This window comes from Globicephala melas, chromosome 10 (genome assembly GCF_963455315.2).
Source record: "Globicephala melas chromosome 10, mGloMel1.2, whole genome shotgun sequence".
Lineage (NCBI taxonomy): Eukaryota > Metazoa > Chordata > Mammalia > Artiodactyla > Delphinidae > Globicephala > Globicephala melas.
In genome coordinates, this window is record NC_083323.1 from 59,825,817 (window position 1) to 59,845,951 (window position 20,135).

Genomic DNA, 20,135 nt, shown 5'->3' on the forward strand with positions numbered 1-20,135 from the left:
GAGATCAGAGAGCTTGTCTTTTCTCATTCTCTTCCATGTGAGGACACGGTGAGAACTCAGCTGTCTACAAGACAGGAAGAAAGTCCTCACCAGGAGCCAAATCAGCCAGCACCATGATCTTGGACTTTCTAGCCTTCAGAAACATGAGAAATAAATTCCTGTTGTTTGTGCCACTCATTCTCTGGTATTTTATTATGGCAGCCTGAGCAGACTAAGCAGCAGACTAAGCAGACTAAGACACCTACTTCCCACAGAGTACACAGTTTGGATACACTAGTAACAGCCTACAATGTCTGATGCACCAGCTGCTTCTGTATGTTTGTAAAGCACCCAGCAGAGTGCCTGGCACATGGCAGGCACTCAGCAAATACTAGCCATTATGATTTTCTGTGAAAGCATCTTGTTATATTGGAAAAGGTATGGGTTTCAGAATAAGATTGTTCTGAGAGACCTTGGGCAAGTTACTCTTAGTGTTTCAGATTCTTCCTCTGTAAAATTTGATAGCATCTTGCAGGGCTATTGTGATGATTCAGTGGGGGAAAGGGCCCTCTCAAACAGTAGGCACTCCATTAGTGGTAGCTCCTCAAAACATTCCAAGAGTCCAAGACCACCTTCCATTCAACATTTATTACATATCAGGCACTGGGCTAGATGAAGCAATACCAGAGTTAGGGCTTTTACAAAAGATAAAAGAGACTTTAAACTTCAGGAAGATAGGATTCATTTTGTAGCACCTTCTTTCACAGCCTCTAGAAAGCTTTCCAAAGATCATGTCACTCTTCCCCCAGCCCCATCAGGAGTCAGCCTGTATTCTGAAAACAGCAACAGTCCCAAGATCTCACAACCTCACTCAGAAGGATTTTTTTTTAAAATATTTATTTATTTGTTTGTGCTGGGTCTTAGTTGCTGCTCGTGGGCTCCTTAGTTGTGGCTTGCTGGCTCCTTAGTTATGGCATGCAGGCTCCATAGTTGTGGCATGCAAACTCTTAGTTGCAGCATGCATGTGGGATCTAGTTCCCTGACCACGGATCGAACCCGGCCCCCCTGCACTGGGAGCATGGATTCTTAACCACTGAGCCACCAGGGAAGTCCCAGAAGGATTCTTTAATCCCTACAGCTGTCACTTCCACCAGTCTTCACAACATTACTCTCCTTGTTAAAAAATTCTCAGTGACTAACTTCCTACTCCTAATGGGAATCAAGTCCAAATCTTTTAACCTGATGGAAAACACTGGCTACTACAAAACATAAAGCCCGAAATTTTAGTGATTTAACAAAATAGAAATTGACTTTTTGGTCAAGTGAAGTCCAAAACACATGTTCCTGATTAGCAGGTAGTTCTCTGCCAAGTAGTGATTCAGGGAGTTAGGTTCCTTCCTACCTGTGGCCCCACGATCTTTAACATTTAGCCTTCAAGTCCACTGTACTTAAGGTCCTATGCATCAAGCCAAAAAGGAAAGAACAGGAAGGATCTCCCTTGGGAGGTTTCACAGCGCAGGCATGGAACTGCATCACTTAGAGGGAAACCGAAAACTGTGGTCCAGCTGTGTGTCCAAGAAAAAGAAGGAAAGAGATTCTGATAAACACATAGCAGGCCCTGCCTCACCTGGCATTCAAGATTCTTCACACCCTGGCTTAAACTTACCTTTCACACTTGATACCATTTACCTTTCAAACTTTATACCATTACCCAGGTATGGCCATTAGTCAGCTTTGCTGCCAGAACAACCAATCCCAAAATCTCAGTGGCTTGCAGCAACAAAGACTGATCTCTGACTTCCGTATATGCAGACCATGGGCAGCACTTCTCATTGGGGGACACAGGCAAAAGGAGCAACCCTCATGTGGAATATGCCCATTTTAGTGGCAGAGAGAAACAAGAAAGTGTAAATTCACATGCTCAAACATGACATGAGTCACATCTGTTCACAACCCATTGGCCAAAACACGAAAAATGATCGAGTCCAAAATCAATGAAATGAGACATATACTCCTTCCACAGGAGATACTGCAAGTCATGCGGCAATGGGCAGAGAAGGAGAAAGGAAATGATTTCAAACAATAAGTCAATCTAATACAACGGCCATCTTCCATCTGGAGTACATGACAGATATTACTGATTAATCCTAGCACTCTTTCCTCAGAATCCTCCTCAACACAACATTTCAGGCAGTCATTATCAATAATCTGAGTTTGGGGAAAAAAAGTTGAGATTGATGTGCTCTTCTTATATATATGACTTCCTAGGCTCCAGTACATGTTATACATTCCCACCGCTGCATCTTTGCTTCAGCCTGGCATAAGCTTATCCTTCTCAGACCCTGTCCTGTTAAACTATCCAATTCCTCCCTCAAATATCTATATTGTATACTTATTCTTTCAACTAAATTTATTGAATACCTAGCATAGTACCTGTCACATCTATTTGTTGAATTAATCTGTTTAACATCACCTTGCACATAAATGTTCAGTGAACACCTGTCCCCTGAATAACAGTACTGTTCCTTAGAACAAAGGGTGTTAGTATTCCATAACAGGAGTTTCTGGGGTGGTAATATGGTGTACTGACTAGCTGTGCTTGAATCCTGATTCTACTACTTACTAGTTGGATAACCCCAGGTAACTCTCTTAATTGTCCGTGCCTCAATTTTCATCATATGTAAAATGGGGTTGATAATAAGGCCGACTACGTAAGACTGTTATATTAAATGGAAAAATCCTTAGCATAGTTTAAACACATGGTAAACACCTAGTAAATGGAAGTTGTTATTATTTTTAGCTCCAGCTGAGACTGAGTAGGGGGAGCAGGATGCCCAAGCCTTTATTCTGGGTGGAAGACAAAAACCAAGAACAACTGAGACTTGGGTCCCTGAACAGGCCTCACTCTGAACCCACCCCAGGACCTTGAGCCATCTCTGCAACCACCAGCTTGTTCCGTAACTCATAAATCCTGACTAATGACACAGACATGTCACCTTAATGTTTGTGAAGCCCAATGACTTATTGTTAAGTGCTTGGAGATCTTCAGATGAAAGGCACCCAAGGGCAGGCACCAGCCACCCTATTCAGTCATAAAAGCAAAATACTACCCCAAAACTTGGAAAAGGCAGAGGCTCCGTAACAATGCAGCAGAGAATTAAATCAGGCTCCCAGGAAGATCAAATCAATCTTTAGACTGTAATCCCTATTACGGAGACAGAGAGAGAGATCATTTTGAATGCCTTAGACTACTTGGAGGGTCCAGAGCAGGTAGGGGGCGCAGGATGCCCAAGTCTTTAATGTGACTGGGGGGGGGGAGTGTGTGGGAAGAGTGTGAATCTTTCACTTCTTCTAAACAAAAGCACACGGATTGTTATTCTAATTACATCAAACCAGTTAAGAGGCTTGGGCAAACTAGCCCCACAAGGGTCTTGTTTCTGAATTGTGACCCGTCCTGAATTATGCCAGGTTCCCTTTTCAACTTGATTCTTCTCACTTCAGCTTCCCCCTCTCCCCACACCACCACGTCAGCCAATGGATCCTCCTCCTGGACCTAGAGGCCATTCCAGGGATGCCCAGGCCAGGACTGTGAGTACTGGCAGGCCCCTGGCAGTGAAACCTTCAAGTTGGAAAAAAACGGTCGGCGGTGCACACAACACAGTTTTTACAGGGGCTGTCCCTGAGGTTGAAGCAAAGGAGAACCAGCTACCACAGCTGTTATACAGTTTCCTATCCCCTAAATGGTACGTAGGTGTGATGTAGTGGCGAGAGCACTTGGAGTCGTGCAAACCTACCATCTCATAGCTTTGATACTTTAGACCGGTTCCGTAACCGTTCTGGGCTTTAGTTTCTTCATCTGTAAAGGGTGGATAACAAAACTGCCTACCTCGCAGGTTGGTGTTAAAAGTAAACGGGAGGGCGTACCCGAACTCGTTCGGCCCTCTCAGAAGTATTACTGTGGGGGCGTTAGAGCCGTAACTCCTCCCCACCCCCCAACCACGCACGGTACCAATCAGCAGTCGCCACTCATATAGCCTGCCCCCTCGCAAGGACTCTTGGGCTGTGAAGTCCTTTGCTGGCCACACCCTCGTTTGCTGCCGCGGAAGTGAGAACTACGCCTCCCAGGATGCGGCGGTGACGCCGCTACCACAGCCGCCCTCTACTCCGCCCTCCTTGCGCACAGCCTCCTGGCACATGTAGTCCCAGATATGCTCCATCTCACTGGCAAAAAACGCGCGGAGGAACCACAAACCCCAGAAGCCCTCGCGCCCACCCTTCTCCCTCCCTCTCTCGGAGCCGAGTGCTGTTTTTGTTGTTGGTGAAAGGTGAGGGGACAGCTGATCCGTCGGTGGGGTAAGAAACTTGGCCTAATTTGGGGGCGATCTTATGGGGGATCCCCCCACTTCCCAGTCTGTGAAAGGATAATCTAAGGGAACCGTAGAAGGGGGAAGCAGGAGCGTTTGGGTGTTAACACTTTCCGTACTGGAGAAGCCACCCCGCTGTTTCGGGAGTTCTTGGTCTCAAGGGGGCCCTGATCAGGGGCTGCCCCCTGGCTGTTCTCGCCTCCCTCTCAGTCCTTCTCTATAAAGCTTGATAGGCCTAAGGGAGTTGTGAGGGAGGCTTAAGTCGGCTCGTTCTCGGCCGGGCAAGACTTGACCCCACAAACCTTCCCTTACCCCTAATCCCCCAAACCGCCAACCCCCGCGCCCCGCCACCAATCCAAAGGCCTTTACCACGCTGAATCCCTTGGCGCGGGGGAAGCTTCCAAGGTGTAGAGTGTCAAAGAACTCTAGAGCCCTACAGCGTGGGGGGGATGGGGACACCCCCCTCCCCGCCCCATGCAAACACCTGAATCTGGCTACACATATACACCTTAGTTGCCCAGAGCTCTCATTCAGGCGTGGGGGATATTTCCAGCTTTTTTGAATTTTGTTTGTGGGGAATAGTTGGGGTCCCCAGGACAATGTCTTTGAGGACAGTTCACCCCCTCTTAGAAAGCCAGAAGAATTGTATTTGGAAAAAAACATGGACTAGTTTTAACTAGGGATTTTTCAGAGAGATGAAAATTCAGAGAAACTTCTTGTCGTCAATTCAGTCTCTATTTTGGAGGGAGAAGTAGCTCCTTTTTGTAGAGCTGTCCCACCTTCCCTTCTTTACTGATTTTCTGTCCTCTTTTAAAGTCCCTACCCACCTGGCTTCAGCCTGGTGTGGGTTTGTGATGTTTGGGGGCATGCACATGACTAGTGGCCATGGTTGATTGGACGTGCATTACTGTGACTGACACAGGACAAAGCTCAGTGGGCTGGAGATGAGAGATGACAAGGGCCATCTCACAGCCCTGGGCTTAGGAGTTCTCTTGACTATTGTTATCTTTCCTCACCCTAGCCTCATATTTTCCATTGAACTCTCCCCACCTAACTTGGAACGCTTCGTCTTAATCCCATCCTGTAGCATGCCTCCAACTACCAATCCAAGCAGATGGAAGGGTTCAGCCACTTAGAATTGAGGCTAAGGGGAGCAGAGAAAATGGGGGGGAGGGGAATACTAGCGATGGGTTAACGAACCGTCAAACCAGTAGGTTTCTAGCCCTGCTCCTGGCAAGACCTGAAGAGAAGAATATGAGGTTCTTTTTGAACCATTTCTCCTTCTCTCAACATTATGTGTACATTTCCCTTCCCAGGGCCCCTTACTTCCAGGCTGTCCCTACCCGGGGGTGGGGCTTTCCTGGCTCCAGGCCCCCACATTCCATCTCCCCGCAGCACCACGTTCCTGCTGAGTGTTTCACTCCACCCTTTGAAGCAGCCGCCTCCAGAATTCTTGACTTCCTGGAGGAATGAGTGAGGGACAGAACCTATCTTTCCTTTTATCCTCCCTTTCCCTTTGTTTCTTGGATGAGAGTGCGGGCTTTTTTTTTTTTTTTTTTTTGCTCATGGCGGAAGACAGCTGAGAGACGGGGAGAGAGGGTGAGAGTTCAGGGGCTTGAAGATTGGTCTCTTCGTACCCCCAGCCATATTCCAGCTCCAAAGACTCAGTCGTTACTTTCAGAGAGAGTTGCTGTTTTCAGGTGTCCTAAGTCATTCCTGGGTATAGCTGGAGTGGGCAAGGAGGCCTGCTGAGAATGAGGGGGCCCCCCGCCTCAGTTGGATGTTGAATTCAAGAGCCAGAAGATGTAGGGGATGAGGTGGGGAGATGGAGGCTGAAGAATTTGGAATGGTCAAGGCTATTAAGAGATGGAAAAGGAGGGACTACAGGAGGCCGAGCCTGGGAGACTGAGGCTTGGTCAATGGGGCTGTGAAAAGGGAGCAGAAATTAGAGAGCTCTTACCTCTAGGGAGAGTCTGTGACTCAGAGGGTACAGTGTGAGCCAGGATGGGTACTGACCCAGAAGGCCAGACCTATGCCCTAGAGACTAAGATTGATACCTCTAGAGGGTCCTAAACCCTCAGGGGCTGGAAACCAGATACGCCTTCATCTCCAGGAGCAGGGGCTGTGGGTGGGGACAGAGTTGGGGGGCAGAGAGGCAGAGGGGGAGAGACTTCAGGATATTCAATCTTCATTTCATAGGAGGGCAGCCATCTCAGGGCCAGAATGGAAGAATCATCGCTAAGCCGGGCACCATCCCGGGGTGGAGTCAACTTTCTGAATGTGGCCCGGACCTACATCCCCAACACCAAGGTGGAGTGTCACTACACGCTCCCCCCAGGCACTGTGCCCAGTGCCAGCGACTGGATTGGCATCTTCAAGGTATCCCTGGATCCCCTTTTGGCTCAGGCTTACGGGCCATGGGTTGTCTGGAATAAGGGGAATGATTTGGTTTCTGAATTCTTAACCTCATGATGATAGAGAGGAAGGGAGAACGATGTCACAGATGACAAGGCCATGTGTGTAAGCAAAGCCCATCTCCCCATCTTAGCCTTGCTGTCTCCTGACACACTAGCATCCCTCCACTTTCCCTGTCTCTCAGCATCCTTGCCACTGCAACACCATCCTACCCACCCCTGGTTCAATCCCTCAGCCTTTTCCACCTTCCGGAGCTGGGAGTTGCATCACTATACCCCTCTCCCACCGTGGGCTTTGACAGGTGGAGGCTGCCTGTGTCCGGGATTACCACACGTTTGTGTGGTCTTCGGTGCCTGAAAGTGTAACTGATGGTTCCCCCATCCATGCCAGTGTCCAGTTCCAAGGTACAAGGGAAGAGGGAAAACCGGGAGGGAGGAGTCAAGGGGATGGAGGTTTGGAAGAGGGTAGTGGTCTCAGCAGATACAGAATCATGGGATTTTCAAAGAATCAGGGATTCAGACAAGAAAGGAACTGTAAAAGGGCAGCTAGTCCTGCCTCTTAGCAAAAAAGGAGGAACTCTTCTTGTGGGACTAGGGGGTAGGGAAGAGGGAAAAGTGGCTTCATATATTAACAAGAAGATGGTCATTAGATTTTGAAAGACCCAGGTTCAAATCTCAGCTCTAATTACTTACAAGCTGTTTGACCTTGGGCAAATTATTTACCCTCTCTGTGTCTGTTATCTTAACAGTAAAAGGGGATGCCTGGCTTACAGGGACAATATGAAAATTTTAAACGATACAGATAAAGCTGTTAGCAAAGTGCCTGGTATGTAATGGGTACTCAAAAAATGGTAACTAGCATTGTTGTTGTTGTTGTTATTATTATTATTATTAAGGAGGGTAGGTTTGGGAAAGAGAGGAAAGAGAAGGCTAGGCAGAAAGGAGGGAGAAGAGTATCCCAGAGATCAGAAATAGCCTGTGGGAGGTGGAGAGGAGAGAAAACAGTCTATAGAGAAGGTAACAAGGGGCTGGGGCCAAAGACAATGGATAATAAGACACATCAAGGGGAGGGGGAACCTGCTGAGCACTTGAGGGCCTGGGATCATATTGGGGTCCTGGGTCTGTACTTCTTCCCACAGCCAGCTACCTGCCCAAACCCGGAGCCCAGCTCTACCAGTTCCGGTACGTGAACCGCCAGGGCCGGGTGTGTGGGCAGAGCCCCCCTTTCCAGTTCCGAGAGCCACGGCCCATGGATGAACTGGTGACCCTGGAGGAGACTGACGGCGGCTCTGACATCCTGCTGGTTGTTCCCAAGGCAACTGTGCTGCAGGTGAGAGCAGAGCAACAGAGCTGCTCCTGGGCGAGGGTGCCGGAGGATAGCATTGCAAGGGGCCCCTTCCCACTTCACCCTCCCCTCGCTGTAGCTTCAACTGCAGACCTCACTGGGAGTTATACAAAGCCTTGCCTACAGGAAAGTCTCAATCTGACACAGACAGACACGAACACATAGGGTAGGAAAGCAAGCCACCCACAGGCCAACATCACTCAAGATTTCCTAAGAATTTTTTGAGGCTTCCTTCTCCAGGAGCCTTCCCTAGGCGCTAGAGGAAGATGCAAAGGGTAGAGGGAGGCCACGCAGGGAAGGAACACTGCAAGAAAGGGGAGGATGAGACCCACTTCCACGGCAAGTGAGGAGTGAGAACAGATCAGCAGGGCCCCAGGCCTGTGCAGCCACTACCCACATGTGGCTCTTAAGCGCTTGAAATGTGAGTGGTCTAAATTGAGGTGTTCTGTATGGATAAAATACACACCAGATTTGAAGACTTAGTATTTAAAAAAAGAATGTAGGGAACTCCCTGGCGGTGTACTGGTTAGGACTCCACACTCTCACTGCCGAGGACCTGGGTTCACACAAGCTGCGTGGCACAGCCAAAACACACACACACACACACACACACACAATGTAAAAGATCTCAGTAATTGTTTACATTGATTACATGTTGAAATAACATTTTGGATTGACTGGGTTAGATAAATGAATTCCATCTGCTGCTTACTACTTAAGTGTCTACTAGAAAATTTTAAATTATTTATGTAGCTTGTATTATTTTTCTGTTGGACCAAATAGAGAAGAATTAGGGAGTGGAGGCAGATGTTAGCAAGGAAGACTTCTTGGAGGAAGGTGAAGGACAGGACTAGGTGGGGAGGAAGTACATTCCCCAGACAAGAGGACAGGCCTGAGGAAAGCTCAGCAGGTGGGAATGAGTAGTTTGTGATTTACACAAACTCCTGCCCTGTGGAACCCTCTAAACATATGGAATCAATACAAGAATAGGAAGATGTTTATATCTTACATAAGTCAGAGGTGGGTGATCTCCTACCCGTGTTCTGTTTTTACATTCATTGTTCTCATTTAAACCTTAAAACAACCCAGGCTAAGGGATCACATTACAGTTGAGAAGAGAGACTCAGAGAAGTTAAGTAACTTGTTCAAAGTCACCTAGCTAGTAAAAATTGTATTGGAGATTTAAACCCACATCTGTCTGACTCCAGAACAGATAGGGTAAAATTAGGGGAACCATCCCCTTTGTCCATGTGGATTGAGAAAGACTTCTGCCAGACAAGGGGTTCCTGCAATTGCTGGGCAAAGGAGGAACCAGGCCTCAGCGGGGAAAAGATAAGAGGGGTGGGCAGTTCAGCGTGCCAGGAGCTGGTGTGTCTGATGGGTGGTGGGCAGGGTTCAGTAGCACACCAGGCCTCCCCTGACTCGCCTCTTTATAGCCTGTACTGATGTAACTTCCCAGCCCTGACATGCATCTGCAGAGCGGTGGGGATGGGACCTTGGAATGGGCGCTTCACAGGCAGATTCCCCTTCTCATCCCGTCCCCTGTAGAACCAGCTGGATGAGAGCCAGCAAGAGAGGAATGACCTGATGCAGCTGAAGCTGCAGCTGGAGGGGCAGGTGACAGAGCTGAGGAGCCGAGTACAGGAGCTCGAGACGGCTCTGGCGTCCGCCAGGCAGGAGCACGTGGCACTGGAGGAGCAGTACAAGGTGGGAGCAGGGTTGCTGGGGGGAGGGGCCTGCCTGCTCACCTGGGGTCCAAAATCTGAACCCAGTGAAGACAGTAAAGGGGAGACGTTAGTGGGCTGTTAAGATGGTGCTGGCATCTAAGATATAGGTTTAGGCGGTCACAAGTAGTGTTAAACTGGATATGATGGGAAACACGTCCCAAATGTGTAGTGAGACTCAGTTCTCTGAACACAGGAGTGCTGAGTTAGGGTGGAGGTGGCTGTCTTCACCGGGAAGGGGATGTTCCCTTACAGTTTCTTCTTCAAGGAAGGTGACCGGGTAGAAGGGTGGATAGTCAAACTTAGGAGTTCTCCTAAGCCTTTACTGCACTCTTTGAGAGATGCATCTCAGCTTCCCTCTTCTTCTTGGGGAACCTTAATTCCAGGGGCTTTCCCGGTCCCACGGGGAGCTCACGGAAGAGAGGGACATCCTGAGCCGGCAACAGGGAGACCACGTGGCCCGCATCCTGGAGCTGGAAGATGACATCCAGACTATCAGTGAGAAGGTGCTGACGAAAGAGGTGGAGCTGGACAGGTGAGGGGACCCCTCTACCCCCATTACTTCCCTTTGCTTCCTGTGACCCTTGAACCCCAGCCTCCCGTGTCAGGTAGGCAAGACCTGCTCTCCATCTCACATGGTTTCTCTTTCCCTTCTCAACCTCACTCAGGGTATTCCAATTATTGGGGGTAATTTTTCTGCCAAGCTCGCTTCCATCTTTCCTAACCTATTCTGTATTCCTCACCTTCGGAAATAATCATCATTACCATTTATTGTGCAGCAAAGGCAAAGCAAGAGCTAGGAGTGGAGGATTTGGAGGAAGAGAATGGATAGGACGGTCCAGGCAAGATAAGAGAGGATGGATTTCAGATTTTACCCCAGCAAAGCATAAGATTAGACTCTGTTCTCACTATTAGGAAATGTTAGAACCAGTGGTCCAGAAATGTTATGGGATCTCTGCCCTGAAAAAAAGGTACAAATCATAGAATCTTAGCATTGGGAGGAATGTAAAGTATTTAAGAGGGTATGTGAGGAAAGAAGGCAGCCTCTTTCAATATCAGACAGCTGTCATTTTTGTATCTCTTGTGTTGTATTTACCCTCCTGTAACTTTCATTCCTTGGTCCTGGCTTAGACCTCTGGAGCCACATAGAATAAATTTCTTTCTTCTGCCAGACAACTATTCTTTCTACCAAATGGCACGAATATTGACCACCTCCCATGCCTGTCCTTCAGATTTTCACCAGGAGAAACACTTCTTTCATCAAATGACATAATTAAGTTTCTTTCATTCAGTAGTGGTAGATTTGATATTTTCAGAAAAACTCTTTAAAGGAAAGAGGCATGCTATCCAAGACCCAGAGTAAAAAGTGAGTTGATCACTAAGGCTTCTTCAGTCCAGGATATGTTAGTCTTGCCCTAGGGAGATACTAAATGTCTAGGTTCTAAATCATGGAATAGAAAAATTGGGATCAAACCGAGCATCTGGAAAAGATCAGGGACTGTGTAGACCAGGGTTCAGCAAACTATGACCCACATGCCAAATCCAGCCTGCCACGCACGTGGTTTTGTACAGCCCACAAGGGAAGAATGGTTTTGACAATTTTTAATGGTTGAAAAACAAAAGAAGAGTAATATTTTGTGACATGTGAAAATCATATGAAATTCAGATTCCAGTGTTCATAAATAAAGTTTTACTGGAACGTCCATACTCATTCATTTACATATTGTCCATGGCTGCTTCCACACTCCAGTGGCAGCGTTGAGAGGTTGCCCCAGAAGTCCACATGGCCTGCAGAGCCTAAAATATTTACTGTCAGGCCCTTTACAGATAACATCTGCCGACTTCTGACCTAGATCAGAAGTTTATCGTCAATAATGACTGCCCCTTGTCTAGAAAAGAGTGAATTCCGGTCTCTTGATTTATTGCAAACAACTGGGAAGCCATTAGCAGAACATCCCTTAAAGTGATACATAAGGAGAAAAGAACAACTGTTTATTTCTATATTCTGCTCTAAAACTAGGAATCTTGGGTACTTGGGGCTTAGAACTGGATCGTCTTGGTTTGGGGATTTGGGCATCCCAGAGAGAAGTAGAGGTCTGGGCTAGAGGAGCCCCAGCAGAAGGGCTCAAGACAGGAGTCTGAGTCTTTGTTCCTTCTCTGGTGACCAGTCGGCCTTCTGACATTGCATCCACCCCTCACAGGGTTAGAGACACGGTGAAGGCCCTGACTCGGGAACAAGAGAAGCTCCTCGGGCAGCTGAAGGAAGTGCAGGCAGACAAGGAGCAAAGCGAGGTAAGGGCTCAGAGTTGGTTTGCTTTCTCAATTATCCATCCAGTGCTTTACTATAAATTTACTTTTATAAATTCAAATGTATAACATTTACTTATAAAGCAATGAAAGCAATCAGATAATTTTGATGGATACCAGACTTGGAAATTGGAGGTTATGGATGACCGTCTTGTCAGCCTCAGCAGCTAATATGTTTCTGTATTGTGTCATGGTTGTACAGTATTGAGAACACCTTGAGTCTCACACACAAGCAGGTGCAAATGATAACTTTTAAGCTTCTACCTTGCGATCTCAGTTTGCTCTCCACGTCAATAGAAAATACAATTGAAACTTTATTCTGAGCTTTGCACAAAAATGAATTAACCTGGAAGCACATATCAGTGCTTGATGATCTCCAGTGTGCTAACTTGTGAGTTTGTGCATTGTTTTTCAACATAATTTTTCATAATTTGGAAGAAGTTGAAATCAAATATTTCAGCTTCTAAATGGCTTCATCAGAACCCTAGGCTTCTATGGGAGATGGTCTGAAAACCATTTGCTCAGCAGTGAAGAGTAGGTAGAATTTGAGTGGACAGAGATGAGAGGGAGGCCATTCTAGGAAGAGAGGAACACATGAGGGCCTTCCCTGGTGGCGCAGTGGTTAAGAATCCGCCTGCCAATGCAGAGGACACAGGTTTGAGACCTGGTCCGGGAGGATCCCACGTGCCGCGGAGCACCTCAGCCCGTGTGCCACAACTACTGAGCCTGCGCTCTAGAGCCCGCAAGCCACAACTACTGAGCCCTCGTGCCACAGCTACTGAAGCCCGAGCGCCTAGAGCCCGTGCTCTGCAACGAGAGAAGCCACCGCAATGAGAAGCCCGCGCACCACACGAAGAGTAGCCCCCGCTCACTGCAAGTAGAGAAAGCCCACACGCAGCAACGAAGACCCAATGCAGCCATAAATGAATAAATAAACACATAAGTAAATACATAAATAAAAAATAAATAAATTCTAAAAAAAACCCAAAAATACATGAGCAAAGGCTTAGAGTCCAGAACACTCAGAGCAGCTGAATGCGTGGGTAAAGAGTTTGAGGTAAGGCCTAGGTCAGATTATAGAGGTTCTTGAGTTTAGTCTTTATTCTGTAAGCAGTGAGAGGCATTGATGATTTTCAAGTGGGGGACACATACTTAAAGAATGTTCTTAAAGAAGATTAATCTGGGAATTCCGGTCCAGTGCAGTCCAGTGGTTAGGACTCTGCACTTTCACTGCTGAGGGCCTGGGTTCAGTCCCTGGTCGGGGAACTAAGATTGCACAAGCCACGTGGCATGGCTGGGGGGAAAAAAGAAAAAAAGATTATTAATCTGATTGCCTTGTGGAAAATGAGCTAGTTGTGAGATTATTCAGTAGTCCAAGCAAGAAATGACCAGAGCCTGAGCTAATGTGGTCGTGGTAACAGTAGAAAAGAGAAAATGGCTGTGAACAAGATGGAGGATGGAGAAGCGTCCATCCTGTGGGCCACTAGGGAGAGAACAGAACCACGCGTGGCACTGAGGTATCCAGCCCAAGTGACTTGAGAAGTAGTTAGTGCCATGGACAGAAACAAGAGTGGCAAGGACGGGGGTGGAGTGGGAGGTAGAATACGCCGAGTGTGAGAGGCCTGCAGGACATCCAGATTGAGTTTTGATCGAAAGGGAAGAGCGGGGAAGCAGACATGGGGCAGGGGAAGACCCCAGGCCGTGCCACTGGAGACGGGTTGCTCAGGATTGAGACGCTTTGCACTGAGAACCCAGGAAGGGCTGGCCAGGGTTGACTGCTTGAGTTTGTGTTCAATCTGAGGAGTGGAACCTTGGCTTCTCTCATCACAGAGGCCCACCTCCATGGCCACCCCAAATATGTGTCCCCTTTCCTTACCTGCTCTCTACTGCCATCAGGCTGAGCTCCAGGTGGCACAGCAGGAGAACTGTCGCTTGAATTTGGAGCTGCAGGAGGCCAGGGGCCGGCAGGAGGAGCAGAGTGCTCAGGCCCAGCGACTGAAGGACAAGATGGCCCAGATGAAGGACACCCTCGGCCAGGCCCAGCAGCGGGTGGTGAGTGAAGCCCCTAGGCAGCAGGGAGTGGAAAATGTTCCAGGGCTGGTTGTAGACAAGTACGGGAGAAAGACATGGCTCAAGACTAAACAACCCAATCCTGAGTCCTGATGCGGTGAGGGAGTGGAGGGAGCCTAGTTACCTTCCGGGCTCACAAATGACTCCCTGGGAGCCCTGATTCCATCTCCTCCTTTCTCCTGAGGCTGAGCTGGAGCCCCTGAAGGAGCAGCTTCGAGGGGCCCAGGAGCTTGCAGCCTCGAGCCAGCAGAAAGCCGCCCTTCTTGGGGAGGAGCTGGCCAGCGCAGCGGGAGCCAGGGACCGCACCATAGCCGAGCTGCACCGCAGCCGCCTGGAAGTGGCTGGAGTCAACGGCAGGCTGGCTGAGCTCAGTCTGCACTTGAAGGAGGAAAAAAGCCAGTGGAGCAAGGAGCGGGCGGGGCTGCTGCAGAGTGTGGAGGTAGAGGGATGGGGGGACCTGCAGGCTCCTGGCTGCTACTGCCCGCACCTCTGTGTGGTCAGATCCCCTGGGAGGAGAGAGACGGGGGTGAGAACCTTAGAGGACTTATGGGTGGGGAGGGGCTGTGAGGGAGGTACAGTCGCTGTCCAGGTGTGGCCCCTCCCTGAGCAGAGTGTCTAGATCCTGATCTCCGTAGCACCTGTCTTGGTTACCATCTTGATTCAGAAACATTTACCGTCCTAGGCGCCGGCCCTGCCGTGATACCCGTCCCTGATCAGCAAGGCGCCACGCTGTCAGGGACCTTCCTCCATTTGGGGATACAGGGGATGAGGAAAGCAAGAAGGGGAAATCACTCCAAAATACTCAGTTAAATAAAGAAGAGACACAGTGAGGAATGGTGCTGTTGCCAGTGGCATCCCATTTCCTTTACTCTCCCGTTTTCCTTTTCGGCGTCTCCCAGGCCGAGAAGGACAAGATCCTAAAGCTGAGTGCAGAGATACTTCGACTGGAAAAGGCAGTACAGGAGGAGAAGACCCAGAACCAAGTGTTCAAGACTGAACTGGCCCAGGAAAAAGACTCTAGCCTGGTGAGGCGCCCGGCCACCCGAGAGTCCCGGGCCCGGGCCTCCTGAGGCATCAGTGCCCCTTCCCTCTGTCTTGGCTGTGGGCTCAGAAGTTCTAGGCACTCACTTCCCACTTGCACGCCCCCCAGCCCTCGTTGGTTCGAAGCATGCCATGTCCCTTTCTGCTCTCGGCACACATTCTGGGCCCAGTAGGGATGACTTAGGAGAATTCTAGAGTGCCCCCTGCTATGACCGAGCCCTCTGCACCCCAGCCCAGAGGCAGTCATCCTCTGGTCCCCACTTGGGAGACAGAGACTAGGACTCAGGTGAGTCTCCTGCAGCCAAGACAAGGGACTCGTGGAAGCAGAGTGTCGGGGCCTCCTGTGTGTCAGGGCAAGAGAGGAGCGAAGGCACGGAGAGTCGTGGTTCTAGATTGTTGCATCCAGGTCAGAGCCCAGGTTCTGGGAGGTACCTTCTAGGCTCCAGATTCCCTCTGGCCCTTTCTGCTCAGGTGCAGTTGTCAGAGAGTAGGCGGGAGCTGGTGGAGCTGCGGTCAGCCCTGCGTGTGCTCCAGAAGGAAAAGGAGCAGCTCCAGGAGGAGAAGCAGGTGAGAAGCCATAACCCAGCCCCCTGGAGGCCCCAGTGGGGGACTTGAGGGCTGGAAACTTGGTATCTTCTCGTCACCTCTTGGCTTAGAAACTGGCATCTGTGAAGAGGGCCCCGAGGCTAAAAATGGGACCATGGCTCCCCTTATTAGCTGCCTTGGCAGGACAGGGGAGGGTTGCTGGGGGAAGAAGGGGTGAAAGAGGGCTGGGGGCTGTGGGGGGAGGATCTGCCTTAAACTGCCCCCCCCTTTGGCAAAATCGTCTAATCCTGAAGCGCTCAGAGTTCATCCTGGATGCAAGGGAAGGCTGTGCAGGGCTGCATGGTTCGCATCTTCCCAGCCTCTCACATGTCTTTCCTCCCCACCTCCAGGAACTGCTAGAGTACATGAGAAAGCTGGAGGCCCGCCTGGAGAAGGTGGCAGACGAGAAGTGGAATGAGGACCCTGCCACAGAGGACGAGGAGGCCGCTGCGGGGCTGCGTCTGTACACCCCCCGTCCTGGGACACCTCTTCCCCGCTCTCCCTCCCTGTGTTGGGAAAGCTCCACATGACCCCTCTGGGAGCTGCCTCTGCCCTCTATGTTTTGCCTTTTTCCTTCCCAGACCCTGGCCCCTGATTAGCTTAACTGTATCCCTCATCCAGAGAAGCCAGAGCTGATCCGACCCTCTAACAATGCTTCTTCTTTCTTCTCCGCCCACTCCCTCACCTGCAGGCTGCCCAGTGGCTCTGACAGACTCAGAGGATGAGTCTCCAGAAGACATGAGGCTCCCGCCCTACGGTCTGTGTGAGCGTGGAGACCTGGGCTCCTCCCCTGCCGCAGGGCCACGAGAGGCTTCTCCCCTAGTTGTCATCAGCCAGCCGGCTCCCATCGCTCCCCACCTCTCAGGACCAGCTGAGGACAGTAGCTCTGACTCTGTGAGCACGGAGGGGAGATGGGGCAGGGGCAGGGACAAGAGGTAGAACCAACCCCAAGTGGCCCAGCCTCCAGAGCAGGGAGTCTTAGCCATACAGTGCTCTCTTTTCTCTTGGGGGAGAGCAGGCAGGCACAGGCTCTCTTCAGGGCCACCAAGTGGACACCAGTCCGACCCAGTAGCCTCTGTGCTGCCAGCAGCTCCTCCCCACACCCGTTCTCTTCCTGTGCACCAGCTCTCATCAAAACACTTCTCCTGGGCTTCCCTGGTGGCGCAGTGGTTGAGAGTCCGCCTGCCGATGCAGGGGACACGGGTTCGTGCCCCGGTCCGGGAAGATCCCACATGCCGCGGAGCGGCTGGGCCCGTGAGCCATGGCCGCTGAGCCTGCGCGTCCGGAGCCTGTGCTCCGCAACGGGAGAGGCCACAACAGTGAGAGACCCGCGTACCGCAACAAACAAACAAACAAACAAACAAACAAACAAAAAAACTTCTCCTGCTCCACTCTTACTACAACTCTGTTAACAGTCCCGGCCTAGACTTCCCTTACCTGTCCCAGTGTGCTGCTCCCCCATCTGGGGACACTACCCCAAAACTCACCGCTATCCCTTTGGTGCCCAGGAGGCTGAAGATGAGAAGTCAGTCCTGATGGCAGCTGTGCAGAGTGGTGGTGAGGAGGCCAACCTGCTACTTCCGGAACTGGGCAATGCCTTCTATGACATGGCCAGGTGAGGGCCAAAGGGGGAGGACAGGAGGGAGGTGGGAGGATGCCCATGGATAGGGCATCCAGGTGAACAGTCCTCATGCCCTTCCCCCAACCTCCCTCTTCTTGGCCCCAACCAAGAAAAAGAGATACAGTTGTACTGACACACAAAATGACCCACCACTCCAAATCACCGGCGCCTATCAATGCACCTGCGCACTCAGAGGCCCTGCCTTTAACTGGCTTCTGTGTTGTTCTAGCAGCACCATCTTCCGTGGAGCCCAAATTGCCCTGCATCCCCTCTCTCCTGCCCCTACCCCTTCCCCAACCACCAGGTAAGTACCTAGGCTCTGTCAGGGATTGAAAAGAGGAGACCAAGGCCCCTTGGGACAGGAACAGAAAGAAGACTGGGGTCCAGCATCCATCTGGTCGTCCCTTAGATGCTATCCCTCTTCCCTGACTTCCCTGGGGGACGCTTTGGGTGGGGAATTCAAGTATCAGATTGCCCGCTACCTTCCCTTTTCTTCCACAGTTCAAGAGGGGGAGGCAGGGGGGAAGAGAGATCTTATCATCCAGCCCCCCGCTTTGCCTGGATGTGAGATGGACTCAGGGCAGGGAGCGGGTGATGCTGTCATCCTTCCAGGCTGGAGCAGGAAGATGAAGGACGATGTCACACTCATTTTCAGCCTCATTAGGCAGCAGACGGAGATGGAGGGAGGAGAGCAGGAGGTTGGGGGATGGGCTCTGTACTAGAGAAACCAGCAGGGACTAAAGAAAAGAGGGCGTGGGGAGCTGGGAAACTAAGCCTTCCAGTATTGTGGGGAGAGGGATACTATGAGAGGCTAGCAGAGGGAACTGCCAGGGCGCTGCATTAGGAACAGGGTCATCTGGGAGCCCACATGTGTGGGTCCCTCTCCCAGAGGTCCAAAAGCCAGGAAGGCAGTGGAGCGCACCGACCTTCTCCTTTCTCCTGTCTCTCTTTAGTGGCTTTGCGGCGGGTCCCTTGTCAGAGGCCAGCACTGGGGGCCCTACCACCCCCCCATGGAAGGAGTGTCCCATTTGTAAGGAACGCTTCCCAGCCGAGAGTGATAAGGATGCCCTGGAGGACCACGTGGATGGACACTTCTTTTTCAGCACCCAGGACCCCTTCACCTTTGAATGATCCCACCCCCGCACCCCCAGTACACACACGAATACACACTTACACACATGCACACACTCATGCATAGACGTACACTTAGGTTTCATGCCTCTTTTCCAACACACTCAGCTCCATGATATTCTGTTGCCTGAGACCTGCTCCTGTGTGATTTCATCCCAAGCTCTCCAGCTTCATCCTCTGCTACCTGGCTCTTCTGTCCAGGCAGGGGTTCCTTCTTGGAAGCAGTGGCTGAATTTACTCCCTGAAAGTGGTTTGGAGGAACCTGGATGGAGGAGGCCGTCTCCAGGGGGAATCATTACCCCCTCCTGGCACTGGTTGCTTGTGTCACTCACACCAGCCACTACACCACCACCACCACCACCACCACACACACACACACACACTCACACACTCACACTCTCTGGTGCCCCGAAGCCAATTCCTGGGGCACCCCACCCTCTCTTGTTTGGGGTGTGTGTTTGTTTACCTGAGTTTTCCCTGGGACCTGGATTGACATCATGACCTCTTTAGGTCTCTACCAGTTCTGAACTTCCCTGGTTCCTCCTTCTTTTGCCCCACTGCCTTCCATACCCCAGGCCAGCCTTTTCTATACCATTAGATATTAAGTTTGGATGTTTCTTTTGTATTTTTGAGGTTTTCTGTACTCTATCTCCTGTCCCTCCCTACCACCACCCCCCAGGGTCCTCACATGGAAAGAAATGATGCGTTTGTGCCTTCTGTGAGGGATGGGAGAACAAATGGTCCCAGGTGTCCCCACTTGCCAGCCCTCCCTCCCTCTCCAGGTCCCCCCTCAGCAATAAGAGCTTCCCCCCTGCCATATCCCTCTCCCTACCTGTAGCTGGACAAATATATTTATATGATATGTATAACTATTCTAATAAAATGTGTTCTTATCATGAGGTGTGGCTGGATCAGAGAAGGTCAAGACCTCTGGCGCTTAGACCTTAGTGGAGGAAAGAGGGAGGGAGGAAGGGACCCCCTCACCCCACCCCCGCTGCCTTGGGGAGGAGGCTGTTGGTATTTTCCCATCTTGCCCCTCCCTGGTGTGCTGGCCACCAGTGGGAAGAGAGGAGGGAGGAAACTTTGTCTCAGGTGGGGTCTGGCTTGGGGAACACTGCAGTGCAGGAGGGAGCAAAGTGAGGGGGAGGGAAGGGTTTAGTCCCAGGGGTGGGGCAGTGAGGGACTTCGGATGGGCCAAGGTGAGTGCCGTGGGAGTGGGGGGAGGTTTCCGCCGCTGAGACCTTCACTCCCCAAAGCAGCCTTCACTGTACTTTGAGCCAAAGGACAGGCATCACTCCTGTGAAGAGTGCACACCTTTGAGTATCCGCTTCGTAAAAAATATCCTAAACCTCCTACCTCTAGAGATTATTTGAATTCCTCCCAGCCCTGCCTCCCTCTCTCCCTCTGTTGCCATCCTCACACACCCATATGCACACACAGACTCCACAATCACAAAAACACATTCATCCACTCTAACCAGCTTCACAGGCTAGGCAGACACACACACACAGCATCACAAAGCATGTATTAAGGACCCACGTGCTCAGCAATGCC

At 50.6% G+C, this 20,135-nt stretch overlaps 1 protein-coding gene across 2 annotated transcripts; it reads left to right on the forward strand.

Moving 5' to 3' along the window:
- Window positions 1-4,249: 4,249 nt before the first annotated feature.
- CALCOCO1 (calcium binding and coiled-coil domain 1) lies at window positions 4,250-19,480 on the forward strand. 2 transcript variants are annotated; one of them, XM_030866800.2, is made up of 15 exons: window positions 4,250-4,332; window positions 6,543-6,722; window positions 7,060-7,162; window positions 7,897-8,087; window positions 9,651-9,809; window positions 10,213-10,361; window positions 12,028-12,118; window positions 14,030-14,185; window positions 14,388-14,642; window positions 15,103-15,228; window positions 15,716-15,811; window positions 16,180-16,288; window positions 16,521-16,723; window positions 17,338-17,444; window positions 18,404-19,480. In XM_030866800.2, exons 2-15 carry the CDS (start codon window positions 6,567-6,569, stop codon window positions 18,579-18,581), a joined length of 2,079 nt encoding a protein of 692 aa, XP_030722660.2. In that variant the 5' UTR covers window positions 4,250-4,332; window positions 6,543-6,566; the 3' UTR covers window positions 18,582-19,480. The 2 variants fall into 2 exon arrangements, with proteins under 2 accessions (XP_030722660.2, XP_060162066.1); XM_060306083.2 differs by having other exon boundaries at window positions 4,268-4,304.
- The last annotated feature ends 655 nt before the right edge of the window (window positions 19,481-20,135 follow it).

Bases quoted from the DNA above. Each gene is read 5' to 3' on its own strand.
- CALCOCO1 (XM_030866800.2), top strand. From the start codon at position 6,567: ATGGAAGAATCATCGCTAAGCCGGGCACCATCCCGGGGTGGAGTCAAC. The intron at 8,088-9,650 runs GTGAGAGCAGAG...CGTCCCCTGTAG, and splicing joins CCAAGGCAACTGTGCTGCAG to AACCAGCTGGATGAGAGCCA. The intron at 9,810-10,212 runs GTGGGAGCAGGG...CCTTAATTCCAG, and splicing joins CACTGGAGGAGCAGTACAAG to GGGCTTTCCCGGTCCCACGG.